The sequence below is a fragment of the Sorghum bicolor genome, chromosome 1 (assembly GCF_000003195.3).
Source record: "Sorghum bicolor cultivar BTx623 chromosome 1, Sorghum_bicolor_NCBIv3, whole genome shotgun sequence".
Lineage (NCBI taxonomy): Eukaryota > Viridiplantae > Streptophyta > Magnoliopsida > Poales > Poaceae > Sorghum > Sorghum bicolor.
Genome location: NC_012870.2, coordinates 74,007,023 through 74,032,832, shown reverse-complemented (window position 1 = coordinate 74,032,832; position 25,810 = coordinate 74,007,023). Strand labels below are relative to the sequence as shown.

Here is a 25,810-nt window from a genome sequence, read left to right as displayed (position 1 = left end):
ATGAAACGCCAGAAAATGTGGTCCAATAACTGATGAGAAAACCTGAAGAACGGGCCGTGGTGATGTCACTGTTACGTGCCTGCTCGTCAGGGTAGCATTATTTCAAAAAGAATTTGTGAACAAGACATGCCCTGTTCCATGTTCTGATATCCGAATTTGGAGTTGATCGAGCTCGGATACAAAAAGCTGGATGCTTTTAAGCTTTGTTACTACTACTACTACTAGTACAAGTTCCATCGGCTCGACAAGGAAAGCGCATTTGTGAACGGCCTCCCTTTCCTATCCGGAAAGGACCGAAGGAAGGAACGATCGAGCGAAAGTCCATTGAAGTGGGCTGGCCGCGGGCAGCTTTGTTGACAAAAGGAAAGGAAAAGGGACGGGCAGCTGGCCATGCCCGAGCCTAGATTACCACTACCACATGCGGCTAGACCTTGACATTTCGGAGCCCCTGTCCCCTTTCCCTCCCTTCCCTCTCGCTAGCTGCTGCCCATCGCACTGCCGCCAGTGAAAGTGTGGTCGCGCGATCTATAGCGTGGCGCACCGTGCCAGTACCAGAGACGGGGGCCGCAGTGATTTCCCAATCAGCAACGTGCAGACTGGCAGTGGCAGCTGCGATCTTGGCATGTTCCGGGGTCGTCGTACTCTATTCCCGACTTTTCCCCGCGAGAGCGGGACTGCCAGTCATGTGACCTCTTGTTCCCCGCGAAAGCTACCGCTCGTGGCATGGACACATCACGGTCGCGATCCGAACAAGAGAAGGATCCGATGAGCGGCCGCGGCCGCGGCGATCGCCGGCTCCCACGACATGTGGTCACTCGCTTGGTCCCGGGTTTCATGCCCCGCCGCCGTGAGCAGTTAGGTTAGGTTAGGTTAATCATCATCATCGTCATGATTAGCGGCCGAATGCCGGTGTCCGTTTGTCCCTGGTACTCTACCGTTTGGCAGCGGCCAGCAGTGCCATTAAGAGGGCTCGACCTGCCGCTAGGCATCCCTTCGACGACGCATATACGCACGCCATCCATAGATGAGAGTGGTTGGCACGATAAAAAAGACCCGGACAGACAGAGCAAGGATCCGGGTATTTATAAGCGTACTGATGAGCTGAGCGCCGGAGCCCGTGCAATCAAAATTTATGAAGGTACTACCGTCACATGCATCGCATTGCTGACGCGCCCTTGTCACTGCCAGAGGCCGCACAGTAGCGTACTGTGCGAGTACGAGCCAGGGCCCTTCTTCTTTTCCAGTTCAGCGTTCACACTCTCACGCCTTTCTCTTGGGGAATTTACGCTCGCGCCTGACGGCCTGACTCGTTGGAACGTGGATGGATCATACAGTCGTACTTATTTTCACTGTCTATCCACCAGCTTTTTCTCGTGTAGAAACAGGCTGAAGAACAGAGGAACTGGAAACAGCACCACACAGCTCACAACTCACAAGCGACGCATGCCTACAGTTACTCTGGTGGTATCTTGTCCAGAATGGTATTGAGCTTTAGCACTCAATGATCTGAGCAACCATATAGATCTCTCGAAAGTATTTTCAAAATATTCTGTTTTCAGGCCTTGTTTAGCCTTGTTTAATTCCCAAAGAATTTTGTAAAATCCTTCAGATTTTCCGTCACATCAAATCTTACGATACATGCATTAAGCATTAAATATAAATAAAAGAAATAACTAATTGCACAATTTAACTGTAATTTGCGAGATGAATCTTTTGAGTCTAATTAGTACATGATTGAATAATATTTATTGAATACAAATAAAAGTGCTACAATATCTCAAAATTTTTCAAGATTCTCCGTCACCACACATGTATGAAGCATTAAATATAAACTAAAACTAAAACTAATTACACAACCTATAAATCACGAGACGAATCTTTTAAGCTTAGTCTATAATTGAACAATAATTGTTAAATACAAACAAAAGTGCTACAATACCTAAAATTTTTTCACCCACCCAACTAATCAAGGCCTCAGAAGGCATTGCAACTAACCGTTAATGAAAACGAATCAGCGACCATGTCCAATCATGACACAATTAATTCAGATGTCAGTTTTCATATATTATTATGGCAACTAGTAGAACAGAGCTGCCGGTGCAAGCACCATCAGCCCATCACGAGATGAATAATCAGGGCACAAACTCTGTTTTGGGCTGGTGTCCTCGACACGAGCCTGCGACAGAACATCAATTTCTCGGGTGGAGCAGTCAACATGAATATGCTAAAAGAACAAGCAGCTAAAAGCTCCCCGCCAAAATATTACTACAAGGAAACCACAGCCTTACAGGCCTTCCAAGTTCTAATCATCAGAAATCAGGCTAACAAAATTGCTGTATCTCTGAGCTCTACTCTCAGATGCCGACAGTCAATGTACAACACCTTGGAACAAAAAAGTGCAATGTTATAGAGACGAAAGAACCAGTAGCTTGGCCATCTTCCCGAGCAGCGACAGAAACCATGCGCAAATGGACGTCCGTATGGAAGTTTGGACTCCTTCCCTGCTACATCCTGACCTTCTTTGCTTTTATCCGCTTGGAAGCCATATAAGTCACAGCAGCAGAAAGAGTGTACCTAACAGAAACCAAACACATAAGGTGGTGATATGATGCACACTAGGAAGCAAATGTCTACCATAAAGATGTCTAATTCTGGAGAAACAAATAGCCTGTGCATCAACATAGGCCGAGCATGCATACAGGCATGCAAGTTCGAATTCAAGAGAGTTCAGGACGAACCCCATGATATATTGTGAATTCCCTTCACCAGAGCGTTATCCCCTTGCTTTTTTCTCGATTTCTACAGCTCAATTTACCAAAGCATAGTAGCATTCATGGCCTTATCCTAAGATCCCATCACTTCGGTTACATAATGGACAGACATCACCGAATATGTAAGTCAGCACAACAGTATATATACAGCTATAGGTTCTCACTTCACAGTATGAGTGTGCAACAAGCAATGGTTCAACAGGGAAAGCCTATTTGAACAATGATACATGGTGGACCCACCTAAGTGAAGCTAGTTTTTTGAATATATTAATCATTCCAGTATCTGATTTACACATAGCACACATCAAAAAGGAGTTTCCTATGTTCAGAACGAGTATTTCTTGCTGAGAAGATGTCGATTATCATGGTTTGCTGATGAAACTCAAAGTCAGTTTATAGATATTATGAATTCACATTCATAGAAGCCACGAACTTATTATCAACCGTGTATGTCAGATAAAGTCAAAGATTACTGTCCAAACTCCAAACATCCAGATGAGAGCAGTAATAGACTAATTTCCATCAGGATGAGTGAAACTACAAGTAACAACAGCCAAAAAATAAGAATAACACAGGATGAAATAATACAGCTGCAAAGAGCGATGAGCTTGAGGTTAAGCGCATACCATGTAAACGTGTATTTAAGATGGTCATCTGGCATCACTGAGTGACGAATCAAGGTGTTGACATCTTTTGGAACAGGATAAGGGTTTGTTGGAGATATATCTTCATTTATATCCTCTATATAAACAGTATTCTCAGGAAGTCCACAAGCACGAGCAATCATGGGAACATCCACATAGAACCACTGGCCACTACTGGGCTCATTAGCTGGAACAAATATGCTTGGCTTCTCACTTCCTCGGATTACTCCAATTACTCTTATAGGTGGTATCCTAGGTTTTTCAATCTGCAAAAGGTAACTTGCATAAATTTTGTGCCTAATTGAAGCAATACAGATACAACTAGAGGGATATAGTACTTTGAATGATCGTAAGCAAGTATAGTACTTATGACAGCATAATATTAATTATTCGATTCAATTGTCACAAACACCAAGCAACCAGCCTATACTATCCATACCATTATCATTATAGAAGGCACAAATGATATAAAGTAGGTCCAGTAAAAGCAATAATAAAATAGAACTTATTCGATATAAAAGGGCTGGCACAACTCACACCACTATCATGTACAAGTTCACATACCATGGCATACAAAAGATAATAACGTTATAACAACACACACAAGCACGTGGTAATGGAATTTGATGAGGAAAGTAGCAAGCTTTTGACAGTTCGATACATTTAAAATTTCAGGTAACAGATTGTAAACTATGCCAAAAGATAGGGAACAAAGATCACCTCAGGAGACAATTTAGGCTTGTTAGACCAAAACTTCCACCATGAACCTTTTTCGTCTGGCTTTTCAACAGCTTCTGGGGACTCTGAAGCTTCATCGAGGATCTGAAGATCCTTAACATTTTTATCACGCCATCCACGAGGAACCCATCCTCTATTCACAAGGATAGGTGACTGCAAGCTGACAAACCATTTCTTAGAAAGAAAAAGATAAGCTGTAAAACATTATGATTGATATTAAATTTCTAGGGACTATCTACAGCCCACTTGGGCATTTTAAAGCAATCATACACCCAAATTTTGAGCCATCCATCAAGCAGATCTAACGGTCCAGTTTGTCTCCCACATAACCCTAGCTTCTTTCTTCAGCGCCACCCCTCGACCCAACACTCCACTGCCACAGCTTGCTGGCATTGCGTCCGATATTGATGGACCCATCGAGCCTCAGCCTCACACTCCCACCAAAGCATTTTATATTTCAATACCAGCTAGCATCTCTAATGTGCTGTCTCCCCACCCTGCCTCTGTTCCTCATCTCCAGCAGCTCTGGCACGCAGGATAAAACCCACCCATTGCTGGTCCATCTGGTGCCCAGGGTCTTCCCTTCAAGCCCATCCCAACCACCACAAACCCAAACCCCACAAGCTCCCCAGAGTAAGTCAATGTCACCTAGAGGAGGTGCCAGCTCCGACCTGCTGGCCATAAAAAAAGTTATGGTGTGAACGGCGGGAGGCGGAAAAATTCCAAGCAACTGATAGGACTCCCCAATGTCTATGGTTGAAGTATGGGCTGGATGTGAAGATAGTGGTGGTCCTGAAGCAGGAGGTTTTCGATTGGGATTCAGACAAGCAGCCAGATGCACTGAAGTATTTGATCACTGGGTCTTCAAGTTTCGAGGAAGTAATTATTAAAAAAAAGTTTTCAGGGGTTGTTGCAAACTGGGAAGTGGATGGACTTGAAGTGATGCTGCCATCTAAGGCCTTGTTTAGTTCAACCTGAAAACCAAAAAGTTTTCAAGATTCCCCGTCACATCGAATCTTGTGACACATGCATGAAACATTAAATATAGACGAAAACAAAAACTAATTACACAGTTTAGTTGTAAATCACGAGACGAATCTTTTGATCCTAGTTAGTCCATGATTGGATAATATTTGTCACAAACAAACAAAAGTGCTACAGTATCAAAAAAATTTCACTTTTCGGAACTAAACAAGGCCTAAGCATAGTGATGGAAAAGTAACCTGACATAAGATGAAGTCTGGAGCAGTTTGGGAATTGACTTTAGTTTGCAGAAAGGTAGTAGTTTCTGTTATGTTATTGCTGATTTCAGTAGTGGTAACTGTGTTGTTGCGCTTTTCCTGAACTTTAGGTGTGCTGTGTTATGCAAGGTGTTTGGGTGCTGCTGGAAAAAGTTCGTTCGGTAACCCCCATGAATGCTGTAAAGTGTAAACCGTTTAGATGATCTTCTAGTCAGAGACTCGGTAGAGAAATGTGTGGGAGATAAAGTCAAAGGGGACATAGCAAACAAGTCACTCATAAATATGCATGTACTGGTCAAGAACGAAGAAGCTATCAGATTCCAGAAGACAAAAATACTCAACTGTGGCCATACAGGTGCCTTCCACGCATACTTAAAAGTAATTTCGTTCTCTGTAGACAGATACAAATTAAACTGAACCCACACCTACACCCCCATCCATGCCACACAGATGCTCGTGCATGTGCACTCCCATACATTCGCTTCCGCGGTAATAAAGCTGCAAATATGCAAGATTATTGCCAACCATGGTTTTACAATCTGTGTTATCTCACGACTTTCAATTCATTTAGCGATCCATGATATAAACCAACAGGAGTGTTTGAATTTAGGCAAGCTGTGTAAATTTCAACGAAGATAATTACTTAACTTTTCAAATGATCCATAGCCAAATGAAAAAATCATTTTACAAAGAAAGGCAATAGAGGGGGCATATAAACCGAGCCAGTTTAGAATCAAAAGCATTGAATCACTGCTAACTTGTGCATATTTTCTAATTCAACTGTGTGGATTGGCTCCAATGTAAGGCGTGGCTTCCTAGCTGCTTTGCATGATCATATCTGATCTTGGATCATCTTTTCATTAGACCCTTTTTTTAAGAATTTTTCTTAATTGAATTCTTTTTTATCAAATCATCATTTGCCAATTTGACCATAGCCAGGCTTCTATGCATACGGGTCAAAATGTAGTAGCTTTGCGCGTCTAAAAAAAAGTGGTAGAAGCTTTGCAAAAGGACTTCACAAAGGACATCAAGCTCAATTATCAGAGTTATAGTTTCCTTTTAAGAGTGCACTGCTGATGTTCAAGGTAATATGAAAGATAGGGATTGTGAGCATCTTCCAAAAAGTTTACCTGCCAGACTCAGTCGACCTAGGAATCAATGGAGTGATGACATAATACCCATTCTCCGTCACACCCGAGATGCTCCGAGAGCGAGGTCCGACAAACACTGACTTCTCCTCATCGAAGTCACCTTCACACACAATTTTTCGGAACTCCAGTGCTGCCGGATCACGAAGGGCAGCGGATGAGGCGGCCTCGTTCCACACCACGGGTTCCATCTCCAGCCTCCGTGTCCTGTAATCCAGCATCTCTATCTGAGGTCGAGCAGGAAGCAGCACACGGTGAGGCCTCGAAAGCCAACAAAATGAAGCAGGAAGTAATAAGCACGTGTGCGCGGTATGACCTTCTCCTGCCTCCGGAAGAGCTGCCATGTGCCGAGGCCGAAGGTGATAGCGCCGGGAGCGAAGAGGAAAAGTTTGGACCACGCGCTGGCCTCCTTGGCTGCCCCTGCGAGTAGGACGCGACACGATCTGCGGGTGGTTCGCAAGGCATTTCGGAAGACGATGATTGTTAGGATAGATGGATACCTGGGGGCGGCGGCGCGGCCGCAGCGGGAGGACGCGATGGAGGGGGAGGTGCTGGTGATGAGGTGTGGGAAGTGGAGGCGCGGGAGGGGAGGAGGCAGTGCTCGCCGCCGCCGCGCAGGCGGAGGCGGAGGTGCTTGGAGAGCGATGCCGCCATCTCAGGTCGAGGGTTTGGTCGTTTGGACTTCGGACTTAACCGGGAGAAGGAGAAGGCAGCAGCCACCACAGCAGAGAGAAAAAATTGCAATTTTTTCGTTGGAACAGAATTTCGAAAATATGAATATTGTTTGCATACATGCGATGTGTTTGCTGATTTAAGATTTTGGATTGACAAAATAGGGGACACCCTTATAGCTTGAAGATATAGAAAACACTTCGAACAGTATAGGATTTTCCTAAACCAAACTAAGAGCAGCATACAATTTCATTTACATGAGTACAAAAGCTGAAAAACTAAAAATGCACTTACATGGAGTGCTTGCAAAATAACTTACTCCATCAGTTCCAAAATTATAGGTCAAGACGAATTGATCTTAGATTAGCTGGTTGTGTTTCTTATAACGGAACCTGCCACTTGACACCGGTGCTCGTATTTTTCTAGATTTATTTTAAGATCTAAATGGTGCTATGCTTTTAGTAGTAGGCGATGATCCTGTCGGTAACAAGATGTCTGTGGTGACTTCGTGAATCTCAGACAATGGTAGGCGACATTTCCGTTGATAACAAGGCGTCGGTAGTGACTTCGTGAATCTTAAGATCTGTCGGTTCATTTCTTCGGAGATGCTCGTGAGGATGTGTTTTTACATATGCAGGTGAGTGTGCGTGCGTGTTGTGGACATCTATATTGTACTATATAATTCTCTAAAAAACTATAAGTCAAGGCCTCTTTAGAAAATAAGATATCCAAAACAAGTTATCTTTGGAAAATAGGATATCCAAAACATGGGAGTGGGAAAAAATTGGAACGTGTTTGGGACATAGAAATTTTACATGAATCAGTTTATTTTCACATGAAAAACGTAGAAACAGAAGAAAAAATTGGAGCCTTTTTGGGACATAGGAATTTTACAAGAATCGGTTCATTTTCACATAAAAAACGTAGAAACAGGAGAACATACTCATACGTGTTGTGAGCGTCTATGTTGTACTGTGCAATTCTATAAAAAAACTATAAGTCAAGGCTTCTTTAAAAAATAGGATAGTTGGAATGAGAAAAAAAAAGATCCGGTTTGGGTCATTAGTTCATTTTCACATGAAAAATGTAGAAACAAGAGAAAATACCCGTGGTCCAAAGAGGGCCTTGGAGTTGCATCTCACTTGAAATCTTTGTATAAATTAAAATACGCAGAAAATTCTCTAATGCAGCATTTAATACATCATGGGAGAAACACGACTTAGGGCAACCACAATGTATATAGACTAAGTAGTCCATATGAGCAGCTTTTGTGTCAGTGGACAATAGCTATTGTTGTATCCACAATGTTTTAGTCAACAACTAGTCCATAAAATGGGTCCTATATAAGATAAAAAATTATTTCTCTTTACAATCCTGTGCAAAGCCAAGAAAGAGAGAGAGTGAGGAGTGGGAAAAAGTAACATTTTTTATTCCCTATGGGTAGTCCATAAGCTTATGGGTACTTTTTGCTATGGACTCCTCTATAGACTGGTCTTACAGTGTTTCAGATAGCAAATATTTTAATCCTATGAACTACCTTATGGCACACATTGTGGTTGCTCTTAGAAAAGAGAGAGACACGAATGAAAGTCTTTATTAAGAGGTTGAACCCCATCCTATAGCTTTGATTACAAGCCTTTGTTCCAAAGGGCCACATAGGAAAAAATCTTACAATCTTATATAAGATTCATTCGTGAATCTTTTCCGCACTGGTTTTGTTCTAAGTCAGAGCTCTAATTTTGACCAAATTTATATAAAAAATAAATAAGTACAATATCTAACACATTAATATGTACAACGTCAAATTTGCTCCATTAAATTCTCCGTAAATGTCTTCATAGTATATTTTTTTCAACTCATAAATGTGAATTTATTTTTTCTAAAAATATAGTCAAACCTAGAGAAGTTGGACTTCCACAAACCTGTTTGAACTTTGAACAGAGGAAGTAGAAGTGCCATGTAATCAACCCTCGAAATAATTCCTCTGATCCAAATGCTCTCGTTTCCTCCACAGTTTCTATATTTCAATAGGCAACAGTTCAAAACAATTAGATGTCGGGATAATCATTTTCGTATTTAACTGCACTTGCTTTTCACCAACGTTTTTTTTTTGTGAAAGGTAACACCAACGTTCATTTACTGCATCAACAACAGTTCATTCTGATTTAAAAGTAAACAATGTGAAACAAATCGCACAGCTCAAATTGACCAAGTATGGAACACAGAAGGCAGCCTCCTGTAAGTCGTAACAGATCACGGGGGTGCACAATACCAGACGCAGTCCACCAACATACTGCCAAACCAGGTTAACAAAATTATGAACACAACATCCCTGATCAATACCTCTCGCGTAATTTACAGCTCCAATGCCATGCGACATGCAAAAAGAGGGAGACTGGAGTGCGCTTTAAGAGCTAGTACAGATTTTAAGTTCAATTCTTCTTTTTCGAGTGCTTCACCAGCCAGTCAATGACAGAATCAATGTTGGTCGAGTTCTTGCATGATATCATGAAGCATGCCACTTCTCGGTCAGTGATTGTCTTTAGGCCCCTGCAATACCATTCACCAGGCAGTAGATGAGTACAATGTATCAAACTGATATTTTCAGAAAAAAAAATCATAACGGAGTGTAGTAGCTTAGCATGCACTTACATTAGTTCTGTGAAGGTTTGCTTAGGGAAAGCTTCAGGCTTGTCAATTTTATTGCCAATGACTAATAATGGGATCCCAGTCAAAGATGGCTTGCTCAAGAGGTCATGGAGCTCCCCTTTTGCAATGGCCATGTTTTCTCGATCTGCCGCGTCAACAACATACCTGCACAACCAAACAATTTTAACATCCAACACTAGAAGTTCTCATTCCCTACTGATTTCGTATCAGCTAAACCTTCATCAGAATAAGAAAATCATGCAGCAAGTTTCAATGCAGCTAGGTATAGAATATAAAATCTGTGGAAGTAAATCAGAATAAAAAATTGTACACCTGGCAGGCTGGCACAACTTCCAGCTCATTGTTTCAGAAAAAAAAATAACAGAAAGTCAAAAACAGATAAAAATGCTTCATCATTATCTACATATATAAAAGAAAGATAGCAAAGGATTGAAATAAATAAATAATGCACCACCGCCATCATACACGAAAAAGCAAATTAAAAAATAAAAAATGGGCAACAAATAGACAGGATCATCAGTATCAGTATATATATTAAAAAAGCAAATCAACAGAAGCATATAAACATATAATCAAGACATCACATGACAACTAAGATACAAACTGGCATAAGCAAGCTAACTCTCATCCTGACCACAGAGACAACTAAAATATATAAACCAAAAGGAAGAGAAGTAAGCTATGAGAACCTTAAAGAAAGCGTTTAGAAAAAGTAGGATAGCTGAGAAAGAATTTTTTAAATAAATTGATAAATCGTACTATCAGAATGATATGAACACTGTATTACCAAAATAATAGACGTGTGCAAGAAGCCACAACTAAGCATGACAGCTGGTGAGCATTAGTGCTATTCGTACTGTAAATGGCAGATTAGGAATGAAATACATACACAATTGCAGAAACCGCACGGCAGTATCTCTCCCACATGCTCCGGAATCTTGGTTGGCCTCCAAGATCCCACAATTTTATCGTCACATTTCCTTTGGTAACCTTTCTCATATTGAATCCTACAGTAGGGATCATATCCTCACTAAAGCCTCCAGTCTGTAAAAATACATGTTTATCAAGGATAAATATATTTCATCATATACCCAGTACATGAGTTGTACCAAAAGAATGCCTAATACTTACAGCAATGACGTTCACAAGTGATGTTTTCCCAGCATTTTGGAGCCCTATCAAGGAAAGCTCCATCTCTTGCTTGAAGAAGAGGCTGCAGATGTAAAAAAGTATAAAACTGTTATTCAAGCAGACAAGCTCCTTGAACCAAAACGAATGGCGGATTACATCAGTTCATCCGTTTACAAGTGGAACATATGTCAAAGTAATGCTCAGCCACCCAACATGTGCATGTGCAAGACATTCTTAGAATGCAAGCACTTTTGTATTTTTATGCATCAAGTCCAAAGCCAACCTGGATGGTAGGTAGAGATGAAATAAATCGTCTATACTGGTAGCTATACTAGATGCCAATGAATGAAGTACAACAAATAACTACCAGCAACAGGTTAATCCTGAGTATCACAAAAACTTACTAGCACTAACAATACTTTTTGCATGATATGGAACCCAAGAGAGCAAACTATAGCAAAAAGGCGCTTGGCAGGTATTCAGGGTAACAAGACAATGCAAACATGATAATCAACATAGAATAAATGAACCCATTTATCCTTTTTGAATAAGGGATATTCACGAATTTCATTATTTTTGAATAAGCGATATTCACGAATTTCATGTCTTCGATTTTGATCGGCACGTTGGACTAAAGCCTTAAAGCCTTTTCTGTTGAGGGAAAAAAAAGGCTGATTGGCATGTTTAATAGATAGCCCGACGATGATACAGCAGTTCATAAGCAAAGGTGCCAAATCTCAAGTTTACTGATGGAAAACAACCGCATGAGCCCAATCCTTTGCCTCCTAACAGGATCACGCTGTAATAATCACATTGCTACAAACCAGAGGCTTTCCACAAGCAAGCTGCAGCTTCACTGCGTCCGTAACAATCTCAACCAATCCTAAGAAAACCAGAAGAACTTTCAGATCTCCTACCGGCCGTCCCTCGCCGCCCCCCCCGCACCCCGGCCGCGCAATGCGCAGCAGGTCAATCCGACGAAGCAGACCAAAGGGAAGAGCATCGTACCTGCGGAGCCAGTTGAGAAAAGCCTCCCAGAACCCCATGGCGCCGGGTCCTTCTCGGCTGCCGAGGAGCTGGCGCGGTCCGGTGGCCGGCGGCGAAGAAGGCGGAGGGGATCGAGCGGGCGCGGCGACGACGGGTTAAAGGGGGCGCAGGGGGGGATTCGGTGGTGGCCTCCTGTCACCCGCGGCGTTTACTTTATTTGGAGGCGGAGGGCGACGCGGCGTGGATGGGGGCTGGGGCGGGGGACGAGGGAGTGACAGGGAGGCGAGGGCGCCGCGACCGCGAGTAAGAGCGAGCAGCGGCGAGGCGAGGCGAGGGAGGCGAGAGCGAGGGGGGTATTATTGGCGTCCGGTCCGCCAATCATACGCGCTCGCGTGGCCGCCCGTGATAGGGCGTCCCAACCACGAGTGCCGTTCCGTTCCGGCGTCCGCTTCCGTCGCCAACGGGATTCCCAGCTGATAGCTGGACTGACTGGTCATCGTTCGTATCTATCTGGAGCTGCTGCTGCTTGGATGAGATTGAGGACTCGCCCCGTTTTTAGGGGGTTTGGTGGCCACCTGGGCCAATTATCGTGTAGCCTTGAAGTGGGCCTATGAGTGAAACCAGCGAAGAAGGACGAGAAAGGGCCCAATGGGCTGGGACCATCGGCGTCCGTGTTCGTTTTTCTCTGCCCTGAGCTGTCCCGAGGCGTGGCACGGGCATACGGCCACGTACAACGCCGCAACCCGTCCTCGCGGTGGACGCACACGCACGCACGAGGGATCCGGGAGTACTTGCGCTACTAGTGACCCGTGCCCTTTGTCCTGGCATTTTCTTTCGGTCACACAGGGCTCACTTCTTGTTCCAAACAGTAGAACTCCTCAGAGCTTATTCTCGATAGATAATCATTCCTCCTCAATTGATTATCCTCCTCAGTTACGTATACATTTGAGCGGAAAAATCACTTCTCCAGTTACACTAAAAATCACTTCTCCCTTTACACTGAGAGTTATCCTCTCTTTTCAAATTCCGTCATAATCATTCTAAATCAATTCTCATAGACTCTCTTTCTACTATAATCAAATAAAATCACTCCACCAGATAATGAGTAAAAAAAATAGATAATCTAGGAGTGATGCTCTACCAAATAGACCCTAATGTGTACACAGATGCTAGAGCAATTAGTCACTAATAATAAATTTGACGCTAATTAATACCTAAAAAGCTTACTTCTACTTTATAGACTATATAACCAATAGCTCTGCATAATAGTATGAAAAGTGGAAGAAAAATAGCAATTGAACATTGATTATTAGCCTATAACTACCCATTGTGGGGGTGGAGATGGGGGTCAAGGCCTAGGTTGGTCTAGCCCGAGCTCTAGTAGTGTTTTGTGTCAAATACGATATATCATGATTTTGTGCATCTAAATGTCGTAGTCACTTCTATTAGAGTGTCGGGTGATATTGGCTTGCACATGCCTCGACATGTTTCGATTTCTTCATGAGTTGAGCTAGACTTCTAGTTTGTTTATTTAACAAACTAGTTCAAGCTAGGTCACTAGATTGGACGAGCTAAGGCCATCAACAATGATAACTCTCTAGCTGGTTTAGCATAGTAATTGTCGTAAACCTGCAAGTTGACAAGTTAACTCTAAAGTCGTCTCTGTATTTACGTTGCTAGATGAGTCGATGTAGGTCGCTAGATTTAACGAACTAAGGCCATCAACAATGATAACTCTCTAGTTGGTTTAACCTAATAATTGTCGTAAACCTGCAAATTGACAAGTTGTAACATCCCTGATGTTACGAACACTAAAACTGGATCATGTCATCATAAGCATTGCAAAGCATATTTGTTAAGCACATCATTATGCATCAACTTAAAATAAGTTTATTTTGGTTGATTGTGCTTAGGGAATTAAAGTGTGTTTATCTTGTGAAGTGATGCTTGTGATGGTTGTTTAATCCCTAGCTAAGGAGGGTGGTAAGGGAATAGCTAAGAAAAACCCCTAATTTCAACCCTAGTTTTTGCCCCCTTTGGTGCAATTTGAAAACTAAGTAAAATTTGAGGTTGAGTTCAAAAGCAAAGTTGTAGATCTTGTCAAGATGTACAACTTTGGTGTTTTGAATTTTTGAAGTTTCAGTACAAAATTCAAAGTAATTTTGAAAATACAGATTTCCAGAAAGTGTCCCCTTTTCCAATTTTAATCCCTAACTCAAAACCTATTTGGAATCTTGAAAAGTGGCCAACATAAAAGTTGTAGATCTCAAAAAGTTAAACAACTTTTATGTTGGGAATTTTTCAAGTTATTGAGAAAAATCAAAAGTAATTTTGGAATTTCTATTCTGCCCCAATTCAAATTGGAATTTTTCCCCAAATTGGAATGTGAAATTCAAACTGTTTTGATTAAATTCATCACCTTCCTTTCAAACTCTGAATTTGAGCCTTAAAGGAATGTTGTAGTAAATTTTGTGCTGCACATTTCTTGTTTTGGTAGATTTCTGAGTTTTTACACAAAATAAAAAGTAATTTGGTAAATAAGGAAGAGGGAGATAAGGACATGCTACAGTACTTCTCCTTTGGGAACAGAGCACCGCGACTCTGTCCGGCACCCCTGCTTCCCCACGTTGCCATGGGCATGGCTGGCACGCAGCTGCTTGCGTGGTTGCTGTCACCATGAGATGGACGAGTCGAAGGCATCCTCATCCAAAGGGAGCCAGAGCTTTACCCTCGCTCCTCCTCTTTCTGTCCGCCGCCGTGACCTTGGGTCACCGACGGAATTTATCTCGCTCCTCACACCTAAGCCTAGTTGATCTCTTCTTCAGCTCCGCAGCATCCTTGCGCATCGGGTAGGCCAGCTAGTGCTCTCTCCCCTCGTCGGGATCAACCGTGAGCCAGTTTCCGCTCACAGAGCTCCGCCATGGCCGCCTGCACACGTGGCCAGGAGGCCACAGACCTTCTCCGGCCAAGCCGCTGACACCAGCGCGAGCGCGCGAGCCTCAGGATGCTCCCCAATGCTTTCCCTCGCTGCCAACAAGCGTCCACGGGCCGGAAATCAGGTTTTCTCCGACATCCTCTGCTCTGGAATCGTGACCAGGGACCACGCGCAACAATTGGAAGTTCTCCAGGGGTCTAATTGCACAGGCTGTGACTCAGGTGAATAGTGCTATAAGGACTTGTTTGTAGATGTTTTGTTGAATCTTTGAAAATTCATATCTGGAGTTTGGTAACTCCAATTTTGGTGAACCAAATTTTGTTGTGCTCCTTGAGATGTCTAGTTTTTATTAAAAATATGAAACTGACCATGTTTTGTAGTAAAATAATTAGTTATGATTTATGCCTTTTAATTATGTTTAAAAAGGAGAAATTCATATCTAATTCTGTGTAGCTCCTATGGGCCTGAAATTTTATTGGTGTTCTTATGATGCTATGTGAGTGTTACAGTAAAGATTTCATGTTCAGTAGATGATATATGGTTAAGTTATTAATTTATCTTGTTTAGTGCTTATTAAATAGTTTAAAATTAGACTAAAAATAAATAAATGTAAAATATGGTTCCTGTACCTTTATATGAGGTTGTTATATCATATAGGTACATAATTTAGCTATGTGTTTGTAGAAAATGTCAAGTTTCTTATTTATCTTGTTGTTACATGCTTCCTTGTGATGGAAATTTATCTTTTTCATAGAAATTGCTATACTTATCCAAATGGCATGAAACTTATACAGTAGACTTTGGAGAGCATATATGAGCTGCTGTAGTTTTCTCAGAATTTACTGTGTACTTTTGATATATGGTTATTGCTTTGTCTATTTACCTAAATAAATTAATAAAAACATGAAAGGAATTTATTTAGGGATGACCATGATGTTTTCTAGTATCTCTTTAATGTATTTCAACTATTTGTGAGCTGGGTTTTGCCCAGGTCCAAGTTTGAAACATTAATGAAATGTTATTTGTCTATAATTAAATTATTAGTGATTTCTGGACAGTTTCTGGAACCTTATGAATTGCTCTAGGTAAATAATGTTGGATATGAAACTTGTCTATAACAAAGTTGTATAGAATTCATGTATCTAGCTGGTGTTAAATTTTGGTGGCATTTGGCCCTATAGTTTCTGAGTTATGCCTGTTTAAATTTAAGTTTCAGAAATGGTTCCTCTCTGTCAAATTCTGGATCAGTTTCTGTAGTTGTGCAATTTCAACCTACTAAACTTATGAATCATGCTTTCATGATAAAAGATGAATTGTAGTAATTTTCATAAGCTTTCCAAAATGTTATGGATCATGAATTTTGGTGATCTAGAACTCTGGTTATAGATGTATGAAGCTTAATGTCTGATTCTGTCCAAGGTCTGGACAAAATTGTTTATTCATACTGTTTGGCCATTTTATCTATTAAATCAGTTCTCGAAGATAATAACAAAGTTGTAGAAAATTATCTAAGATTTCCAGAAAGTCTAATATCACCTTTGTTGGATGTTTGGATCCCTAATTATGGTTGAATGAAGTTGTGTATATGCTGCTGTCCTGGTTTTGTGTGCAAATAGATTTGTTTGCTTTTAGCTAGCCTTTACTTAAATAATGAGTAACTTAATTTCCAAATTAGAATTTGAGTGCTTTTGGGATTGTGTGATGACCTGAGGTCATTAACCTTAATGACCTTTGGCATTTAATTATTGTTTGATGTTAATACTTAATTACTGCCATTAATATTTAATTAAGAATTGATTAAGATAAATAGAAAACCTAATCATTTTAGGTTTTGATTGATCTTTGGGATTGATTGACAACCAGTGGTTACTTGGCATGATATGCTATGGTTTATTTCATATAAATGATCTTTGTTGTATGATAGCTTCACAACCTTGCTTAATGAAGATGATAAAATTTGCTTAGTAGTAATTTATGTTTTGATAGCTAAGTTAGTTTGTTTCTATACCGTGAAGGTAAGTTGTACTCGAGGTAGTTATGATTGTTGTTATCATCCAAGAACTTGTAACCTGTCTTTATCATGTCATGAACATCTCATTGATCATGCATATGCAACTCTACGTGTAGACTACGCTCCGGAGGAATCTAATCCTCAGTGGGTTGCTTCCGAGTTTGTGGATCCATCTGGTTTTGCTGAGTTGTCGGACTTCCCTTCCGGCCAAGGCAAGCCCCGGACATTAAACCCTATCCTTGTATTTTCATAAAGTTATTTATATCACTTGAGTTAATCTGATGCATTAGGTGAATAGGAGTTGAGTGAATCCTATTTGCTGCATTATCTACCTTGATGATTTCCATATTAACCTTGATACCTGTTTTATGAAAATACTTAGTATGCTTAGTCCTGCTTATTAGATAAGTTTCCAAATGAGAAAGTTTGAAGGGTTGTTGTGGAATACTTTTAAGGTCAATACTGTTCAACTTGAGACCGGTCGGTGGACTTGCTTTAAGAATGGAGTCTTAAAGTAGTGTCTTCCACTGTGTCGATTAAGGACCGTTCCGTTGTTGGCCTGTTGTGATTGAGACCTTTGAGTACAGCCCACATGCACTGGTAAGCCTTACCTATAGCTATTCCGATACTTGAGAACGGCTAACCGCGTACTGGGAGTGGAGAGATGGCGAGAGTAGCGTGTAACCACCTTACGGATCTGAGATGACCGGGAAACATCTAGATTGGCTGTAGGATGGTGGTGTACTGTACTCTCGGGTGACGCTGGACCCGTTCTTGTATGGGAGGATCTATAGAAACAGGTTGACATATGCAAGATTGAGTTCTACATATGTCGTGTGGTACTGAATCCCCAGCTGGGTTTAATCGATTCGAATCGCCGTGTTTCCTCGGATATGGAGCCTCAATCCTCACCCCATCATCGTAGTAATAAATGATCTTTGGTAAGAGAAAGAGGTGGTATGCTTATGAAAGTTTGATAATAGTTTTGGTTAGTCATAAATAATGATCTTGAGTTAAAACTTGAAAGCAGGTTTTACTCTTAGTAAGCTTTTATGCAAAAGAAATGCTTTATCTTGATAAAGCTTTACCTTGAATCCCTATAGCCTGCATACCTGAGTCTTCATCTCTTTTCTAGTCGGTTAAGTCTTGTTGAGTACTTTTGTACTCAGGGTTTTATAACCCCTGTTGCAGGTGCTGACTTAGTCTGCTAATGGAGGTCATGTCGGTGGGCGCGACATGATTTATCCACCTCTTCTACCTTAGAAGCTTCACCTAAGATGTTTCCGCTACTCTATACACCTTTTGGAAATTTAGTTAAGTTTATACTTCATCATATGTTGTAAATTAAGTTATAAATCTTCCGCACTCTGATCTAAGTTATTTTTGTAACAAATGTTGTAATGTTGTGGTAACTCCATGTTGATCCTGTATGAGTTAAAATGTGGATGATTCGGGGTCCTCCGAGGGCACCCGACAGACTATCCAAGTTATATGACTCTCATGTGCAGTAGTCAGAGGTCTTAAGGACAATGTCAAGTGCATGTGGGCCATATAATTAGGGTGGTTCTGCCACACAAGTTAACTCTAAAGTCGTCTCGTATCTACGTTGCTAGATGAGTCGATGTAGAGCTAAGGCCATCAACAATGATAACTCTCTAGTTTGTTTAGCCTAGTAATTGTCATAAACCTACAAGTTGACAAGTTAACTCTAAAGTCGTCTCTGTATCTACGTTGCTAGATGAGTCGATGTGGAGGTGAGAGAAGGTGAAAAAGATAAGGCGGTAGTGAAGAGAGAGTTTGTCGATGGTCTCGCTTAGAAAACATGGTGAAGGTGAAAGGTAGAAAGGGGAAAGAGAACAAATTATCCCTATGGCATCCTAAGCCCTAGACTCTTAGCTCGGTAGCACACGGAGAACTAGAGTCACCTCATTTCATCCCACCTTTTTTCTCCAACCAAACACCACCTTAACAAGTTGAGCTTAGCTCTATGTCCACCTCTTTACCTTAGTCCTCATCCCCGTGTTGCCTGCATGACTTATAAGACGAATGTTAATATCGTTTATGTGACTCTCTTTCTGGAATACAGATTACTTCATTTGCAACAACGTCACTTTAGTTTTTATTTTCACTTATCTTATTCAATTTTTTGTTTAAATATCATCTATTTTGTTATGTCTTACTTTATTATTAACTAGCAAATATGTCCGTGCGTTGCAACGGGAGAAAAACATCAAATGGTCATCAAAATGATGACATAATATTACATATCTATTTATATTTATATTTTTTATGAAATTTAAAGTTCATAATTTATTTTATTGATAACCATGACATCTATGATATGAGATAGTTAATATTTACAATATTATGTAGCTTGGAGACATATTTATTTAATAATAATAATAGTATTATATTAAAACATGAGAAGTTTGTTGCTAGTTTTATTTTTTATTTAGATTAGGATTCCTATAAAATATGATATATCAGTTAAATGTATGTAGATTATAAATACATGGGCTTAATTATGAAGTGTTCATATGATATAACAACACATCGTGCCAAGGTAGTGGAAGTATCTATTTTATATTTTTACACACCTAAATTGAGGCTAAACTATTTAGCAAGCATAAATTTAGGTAAATTAGTAAATCAGTGAGATATGCAGGAATGGTGCTAAAACTTTTACCACAAATCAAGCATCATATTAAATAGGCTACCATAAATTTTTTATAATAATTGGAGCAAGATAACTACTCCCTCCATCCCAAATTGTAAGTCATTCCAAAAATCTTGGAAAGTCAAAGTATTTTCACGTTTGACCAAAATTATAGAGTGAAATACTAAGATTTGTAACGTAAAGTGAGTATACTATGAAAATATAATTAAGGAAGAATCTAATGATATTTAGTTAGTATCATAATAATAATTATTTTATCATATAAATTTGGTCAAACTTTGAAAAGTTTGAATCTCCAAGATTCTTGGAATGACTTACAATTTGGGATGGAGGGAGTACAATTTAAATTTTACACTAAAAAGCATAGGCATGCATCTCTAGCAAAAAAATATACTAGAATTTGTAATATTTTTTGTTTACTACATAGATCTACATATGTGGAGCTGAACAAATTTTGTTTTGTAATTTTTAGATTCTTTTATGAATTTCTACGCATTTATTAATTTTCAGCTGATATAAAGAATAAAAGAAAAAGTAAATTAATAGGACAAACACTTTGCACCTATTTTTTGTTTACTGCATGAATCTATATATGTCGAGCTGAACAAAATTTGTTTTGTAATTTTTAGATTTTCTATAAATTACTATGCATTTATTAATTTTTAGTCAAATTAAAGAATAAAAGGAAAAAAATTAATAGGATATATGAGATTTTGCATTAGGAACCTGAAAGAAATTTATTTTCTTTTTGCTCTTTTAAGAGCGGACGACAGAGGCTAGCCGAGAACGGATAGAAAATGTAAACCAGAGATTGCCTTGGGAACCCTAGAAAATATTCTATTTCCTTTTTCTCTTCTACAAGCCTTAAACCGACGGAGAGACCGATTCTGGCCGAGACGGGGGCAGAAGAAAATTTTAGAGCAGACTGAAATTTTCAAAATTTATTAGTAGGTATAGATAATATACTTTAATAATTATTTGTGTATTTTATAATTTATAGAAAACTTTTGAAAAAAAGATGAATTGTCAAACACAATATTTGAAAGTAAAAAACGTTACTTTTTTTACGGAGGGAGTAACTGTCTGTAGAGCTTCTTCTATCTTCAGTCTAGAAGCTGTGGGCCAAACGGACGCTAATTCTAGCGTAGCTTGTTGACAGCCATAAGATCTAGCGCACCTTCCATAAACAACTTGCCTGGCACATCAAGCACGGCGACCACCTGCGCTCATCGACCCCGTAGCCCAAAGCCCAACCGAAGGCACGCTGCGCGGGCACAGGCCAGGTGTCCGGGTGCCTCTCCACTCTACTCTCAAGTCTCAACACGCCCCCACGCCATACCCACCACAATGTGACGGGCGATCTTTCCAGAGCGACGCCCCAGTTCGCTGTTCGCCAAGGGAGCCAGCCAGCCATACCAATTACCAAACCACTCATCAGGTCGCGTTGCCAGCCGCTCAAGCCAAGACAGCCCCCTAATCTCCCCGGGATCGTGGCTCGTGGTGAGCTAATCGGGGCGCCCCAACCATCCCTCACCAAGATCTCGACAAGGACTAGACTAGCCCATGGTGAGCTGCGCCGATTTTAATATCTGCTAGCTTCTGAGATTGTTGTATTTATATTATTCTACAGCTAGCTGGTAGCAGGTACTTACCTGATGGGACTGGGTTTTGTTTTAGTTTAGCCTTTCATTTGCCATGGTAAGCATCGCTTCCGCGCCCTCTTCTCTTTTTCGCCTCTTCATTTTTCTTTTCCTGAAAAGTGTCTGTGTGGTTCTTGCTGAATTACCTGGTCTCCTTACGAATCTATGGCTGAGCATGATGAGCTGCTGTGTTACTGGATTCTTGATTCAGTTCTCCATTTCTGTTGCTTCATTTCTGGCGGCGGCCAGGGAGCGGGTAGAGCAGGCCATGATTAGCTGTTAGAATTCAGTTAGCTTGCCTCTTTCCTTTAGTAGTTCTCTGATTTGAGTGTAGACGGCGAATCTGGGTTAGTTGAATTTTGGTAACAAACCCATTTCTTTTCCGGAGACTTTCCAAGTTCCAATTCACTCTGCTCCACTCCAATTGCGTCTTTCTTGATCTGGAACGCGAATCAGCCTCTTCGTTGCATAAATTCCAACCGCTGTTTCTTTCCAGCCTAATTTGTGCAGTTTTTGAGCTCAACTCCTCCACTTTTGCTGCAGCGCGTATCAGTTGGAGTAGATAAGCGGCGCGATGGGTATGAGGAGCAGGCACCCAAAGGCGTTGGGTTTCCGCTGCTACCCGGCAAGCCACCGGTCCCTAACTCTGGTACTGTGGAGCCTAGCGGCATTGGTCGTCGTTGTGAATTTCCATCTTCTCATCATTCATAAGGAGGAGGCTGAGAGTATGAGTACACACGAGATCCGGCGATCGATTATGAGGGAACTGGAGGTGGTGGAGGAGGAGAAGTTCCGGCTATCTCCTCCACGGAGCCGGAGGAATCCCCGGGCTGTGCGCCGCAAGGGAGAGAAGAAGCCGCCTACAATAGTGGATGAGTTCTTGGATCAGTCTTCTGCAGTGCATGATATGTTCTTCCCAGAACTGAATACGGCTGTAGATCCAATCAATGGAGGAAATGACAGCATGTACTTCTACTACCCCGGCAGAATTTGGTTGGACACAGATGGAAAACCAATTCAAGCTCATGGAGGAGGTGTCCTGTATGATAAGAGGACCAACACCTATTTCTGGTACGGGGAGAATAAGGATGGCAAAACCTACAAAGCTCACAGCAAGGGAGCAGACAGGGTGAGTTGTACTTTCCAATGCTATCAACGCTGATTCGTGGTCCGGGTCAAATGATATGTGGCTGTAGAAGTACTCAACTCAATTGTTTCACCTAATGTGAATGATCTATGCCAAACTCAAAAGGTACTAGCTAGTTAACATAGACGAATGTGATGGTGTAAAGTTTATATTTTGGGGCATGACTACTGTATAGTACACAATATCATGTTTACTCTGTAAGAGAACTTCTCACTTTATTTTTGGACTTCTCGCAGATAGGGCATGTAGAAATTGAATTGATTGAGTTGCTTTTGCATGCAATGCACATGACCAGCGCAGGATCAAGTAGACACAGTAGTGTGCTAGAAATTTGGAAAAAAATGATGGGAAAAGATCAACTTACCCCATTTCAGAACTTCTGCTTAGGAATTTCAATTTGTTTCACTGTCATCCCAAACTAATGTCTTGCACCAAGATTTAGTAATCATATCGTTGGGGAGATTATTTGTTTCTTTCTCTTTGGATAACCAACTCAGAAATAGCTATAAAATAGTATGTGGAACTCCTAAAAAACTAATATGTACAACACCTAAAAAAACTATATGAATAACACCTAAAAAATAGTATGCAGAAGAAAGTTTAGTTTCTCTAAATATGACCGAACATTTCAGTATATGTAGCTGTGTGTGCTAATGCAAATACGTCTAATTTTCGTGACCTTTTAGATTCTGTTGGTGAGGCCAAATTGCTAGGGGCATGTTGGAAGTTATGGTCTGTTGGTAAGGTAAGAAAATTGACTGGGCTGTATTTAGGCGGGTTACTTGGTGTGTAGAAATGAAAAGCTAGTAACAATTTCGATTGTTTATTGTTCATATGAAATTGGTTTGAGCTCCAACATTTTCTTTGTGTACAAACTAACATTTATAATGCTCTAGTGGTATTAGTTGCAAAAAATAGAAATTTTTAAAAAATGCTCTAGTGGTATTAGAATCGTAGTGTTCCAAATTGGAACAATGATATATCAGTAGATTTGTTTGAATTTGCAAAATACCAAATGATGAATCCGGTTACCGGCTTTTGTCATGCAACAAAACCAGCAGGTTAAATCATCATTAGGGAAGAACTTTAGCCTTTTTTCAGATTACAAGGCAATGGCACTAAGGTAGAGAAGCAAGCGCGCATACGCTCCAATAGATACGCACTGAGGATGATATATCTTGGAACTGCATTGTACCAGTGATCTCAGTTCTTTCACACACAGTAAACATTTGCACCAGAGGCAGTGTATTGGGAGGTGCCTTGTGCTGTGCGTTTGCAGTTCTTTAATTGATTAAATAGAAAATGACTGACAGTGTAACTGCATTTTTGTGCTCTCAACAACCAGAAAGTGCTTTCCTTTTTTCATTATTATTATTTTAATAAAAATGGCCTCTCGTGGACAGTAAAAACCTCTATGGTGGTTATGAATTGGAGACCTTTCTTTTTAAGGATTCTCTGGCTAGACTTTGACCTGATTATTCTGATATAAAGAATATCAACATTGGGCACACTGGGAACCAGCATAGTTTTACTAAATTTTCCAGAAACACTGATAATGAGAACATATGTTACTGCTGACAAACTGAATTGACATTTCAGCAGCAGAACTTTGTAGGTGCTACTTCAGTAATTAAAACCAATGTTTGTGCTGTCCACCTTCCTATTTGGTAAATTATTTTGTGTCTTTCTCATCTCTAACCACTAACTTTGACAAATCATTTTCCAGGTTGACATCATTGGAGTAAGCTGCTATTCTTCGAAGGACCTGTGGACATGGAAAAATGAAGGGCTTGTCCTCCGTGGTGAGGAGAAGAATGTAACACATGATCTTCACAAATCCAATGTCCTGGAGAGGCCCAAGGTGATATACAATGATCGGACTGGCAAATATGTGATGTGGATGCACATAGATGATGCTAACTACACCAAAGCTTCAGTTGGTGTGGCCGTCAGTGACTCTCCGACAGGACCATTCACTTATCTGTACAGCAAGCGTCCACATGACTGCGAAAGTAGAGACATGACCATCTTCAAGGATGATGATGGGAAGGCCTACCTGATATACTCTTCTGAGGACAACAGCGAGCTCCACATTGGCCCGCTAACTGATGACTACCTTGATGTCACTGATGTGATGCGAAGGCTTCTCATCGCACAGCATCGAGAAGCTCCTGCGCTCTTCAGGCATGAAGGCACCTACTACATGGTAACCTCTGGCTGCACAGGCTGGGCTCCAAACACTGCGCTAGCTCATGCGGCAACATCAGTGATGGGACCTTGGGAGACACTGGGGAACCCCTGCGTGGGAGGGAATGAGGTCTTCAGATCAACAACATTCTTCTCCCAGAGCACATTTGTCTTGCCAGTTCCAGGGCTGCCGGGCTCATTCATCTTCATGGCTGATCGGTGGAACCCATCCGATCTTATAGATTCGCGGTATGTCTGGCTGCCTCTGACGATAGGGGGGATCCCTGATGAAGCCGCAGATTATAGCTTCATGTTCCCTCTCTGGTCCCGGGTGTCCATTTACTGGCACAAACGGTGGCGTCTCCCTGAGGAGTGGAGGGACTCTTGAAAGCCTAAAGTTTTTTTTAGAAGAATTGAAGTTCTTATACGCTGTTATTACATTGGTATAGATACCAAAGTATTGACATTTGACACGTTGGTCTACATTGTATAGGTCAGATGTAGATGCAGGGTTTGTAAATGTGCAGTTTTTTGAGTTTGCACTCAAATCAGATAAAACTTTGTGGCCGTTTGGGCGAGGTGTTGTGGTGATCCACTCGTCTTAGTTTCAAGAATAATCTGGCTGCGCCTTCAGAATTGGTCTTTTCGTTTGATCTAGTTGGAAATGTGTGCTGACGGCTAGGGGACCTCATTCAGGGTCTTCCATATTGGATCTGATAGTTCTTTTGTTCTTCCACTCATGATCATTTGATCATCATTTCCTTTGTGCATCTGAATTATAACTTGCTAGTGTATATGCCATCGACCGATTGATCGACCAATGTTGACGACGTCATGAGAAGATGGAATTGTTCTTATCCGTAATACTCCAGGAGAGCAGCTGACCACGAGGTCCGTCCGGGACTGGCGACGGCCGACGGATGAGATCTAATCAGCTCTGATTAGCAACGTGATTAGTTACGGAATTAACGACCCACACGCGTCATCCCGGAAGACATCAACGCTGGGGATCCGTATCCCGTATATTCAGCGCCGCAACAGCAACAACTCCCCAATCCAAAATTCCTTACCCAGCATCGATTATAGATCAGACGGCCCATATATGATCCTAAACTCCTGTTCCAATAAAATGAAATAAATTTGCTCAAAAAAATATGTTTTCCATAATTATGTTTTATTCAACACAATTTTTCTCTCTCTCAATTCTGTCA

General features: G+C 41.0%; 3 protein-coding genes across 7 annotated transcripts; 1 reads left to right on the top strand and 2 right to left on the bottom strand.

The window, feature by feature from the left end:
• On the bottom strand, positions 2,044-9,243 carry LOC8081877 (surfeit locus protein 1). Of its 2 annotated transcripts, none has more exons than XM_021445702.1 (7): positions 9,137-9,243; positions 7,043-7,230; positions 6,859-6,962; positions 6,525-6,749; positions 4,136-4,313; positions 3,398-3,681; positions 2,044-2,574 (listed from the first exon to the last, which is right to left on the bottom strand). In XM_021445702.1, exons 1-7 carry the CDS (start codon positions 9,171-9,173, stop codon positions 2,505-2,507), a joined length of 1,086 nt encoding a protein of 361 aa, XP_021301377.1. In that variant the 5' UTR covers positions 9,174-9,243; the 3' UTR covers positions 2,044-2,504. The 2 variants fall into 2 exon arrangements, with proteins under 2 accessions (XP_021301377.1, XP_002465690.1); XM_002465645.2 differs by having other exon boundaries at positions 6,525-6,769; positions 9,137-9,154.
• LOC8054239 (ADP-ribosylation factor-like protein 8a) lies at positions 9,379-12,462 on the bottom strand. 2 transcript variants are annotated; one of them, XM_021445716.1, is made up of 6 exons: positions 12,024-12,319; positions 11,840-11,898; positions 11,016-11,097; positions 10,774-10,928; positions 9,867-10,028; positions 9,379-9,764 (listed from the first exon to the last, which is right to left on the bottom strand). In XM_021445716.1, the coding sequence occupies exons 3-6, from the start codon at positions 11,076-11,078 to the stop codon at positions 9,647-9,649; spliced, it is 498 nt and encodes a 165-aa protein (XP_021301391.1). In that variant the 5' UTR covers positions 11,079-11,097; positions 11,840-11,898; positions 12,024-12,319; the 3' UTR covers positions 9,379-9,646. The 2 variants fall into 2 exon arrangements, with proteins under 2 accessions (XP_021301391.1, XP_002465689.1); XM_002465644.2 differs by lacking the exon at positions 11,840-11,898 and having other exon boundaries at positions 12,024-12,462.
• LOC8054238 lies at positions 20,856-25,256 on the top strand. Of its 3 annotated transcripts, none has more exons than XM_002468279.2 (3): positions 20,856-21,191; positions 21,809-22,394; positions 24,139-25,256. In XM_002468279.2, exons 2-3 carry the CDS (start codon positions 21,840-21,842, stop codon positions 24,985-24,987), a joined length of 1,404 nt encoding a protein of 467 aa, XP_002468324.1. In that variant the 5' UTR covers positions 20,856-21,191; positions 21,809-21,839; the 3' UTR covers positions 24,988-25,256. The 3 variants fall into 3 exon arrangements, with proteins under 3 accessions (XP_002468324.1, XP_021306616.1, XP_021306617.1); XM_021450941.1 differs by having other exon boundaries at positions 21,185-21,323; positions 24,139-25,232; XM_021450942.1 differs by lacking the exon at positions 20,856-21,191 and adding an exon at positions 21,345-21,612 and having other exon boundaries at positions 24,139-25,232.

Bases quoted from the DNA above. Each gene is read 5' to 3' on its own strand.
- LOC8081877 (XM_021445702.1), bottom strand. From the start codon at position 9,173: ATGGCACTTCTACTTCCTCTGTTCAAAGTTCAAACAG. The intron at 6,750-6,858 runs GTCATACCGCGC...GCTGGATTACAG, and splicing joins TCTTCCGGAGGCAGGAGAAG to GACACGGAGGCTGGAGATGG. The intron at 2,575-3,397 runs GTATGCGCTTAA...GGTTTCTGTTAG, and splicing joins CTTAAATACACGTTTACATG to GTACACTCTTTCTGCTGCTG.
- LOC8054239 (XM_002465644.2), bottom strand. From the start codon at position 12,061: ATGGGGTTCTGGGAGGCTTTTCTCAACTGGCTCCGCAG. The intron at 10,029-10,773 runs GTATGTATTTCA...TTGGTTGTGCAG, and splicing joins CGTGCGGTTTCTGCAATTGT to GTATGTTGTTGACGCGGCAG. The intron at 9,765-9,866 runs GTAAGTGCATGC...ATGGTATTGCAG, and splicing joins CAAACCTTCACAGAACTAAT to GGGCCTAAAGACAATCACTG.
- LOC8054238 (XM_002468279.2), top strand. From the start codon at position 21,840: ATGGGTATGAGGAGCAGGCACCCAAAGGCGTTGGGTTTCCGCTGCTAC. The intron at 22,395-24,138 runs GTGAGTTGTACT...ATCATTTTCCAG, and splicing joins ACAGCAAGGGAGCAGACAGG to GTTGACATCATTGGAGTAAG.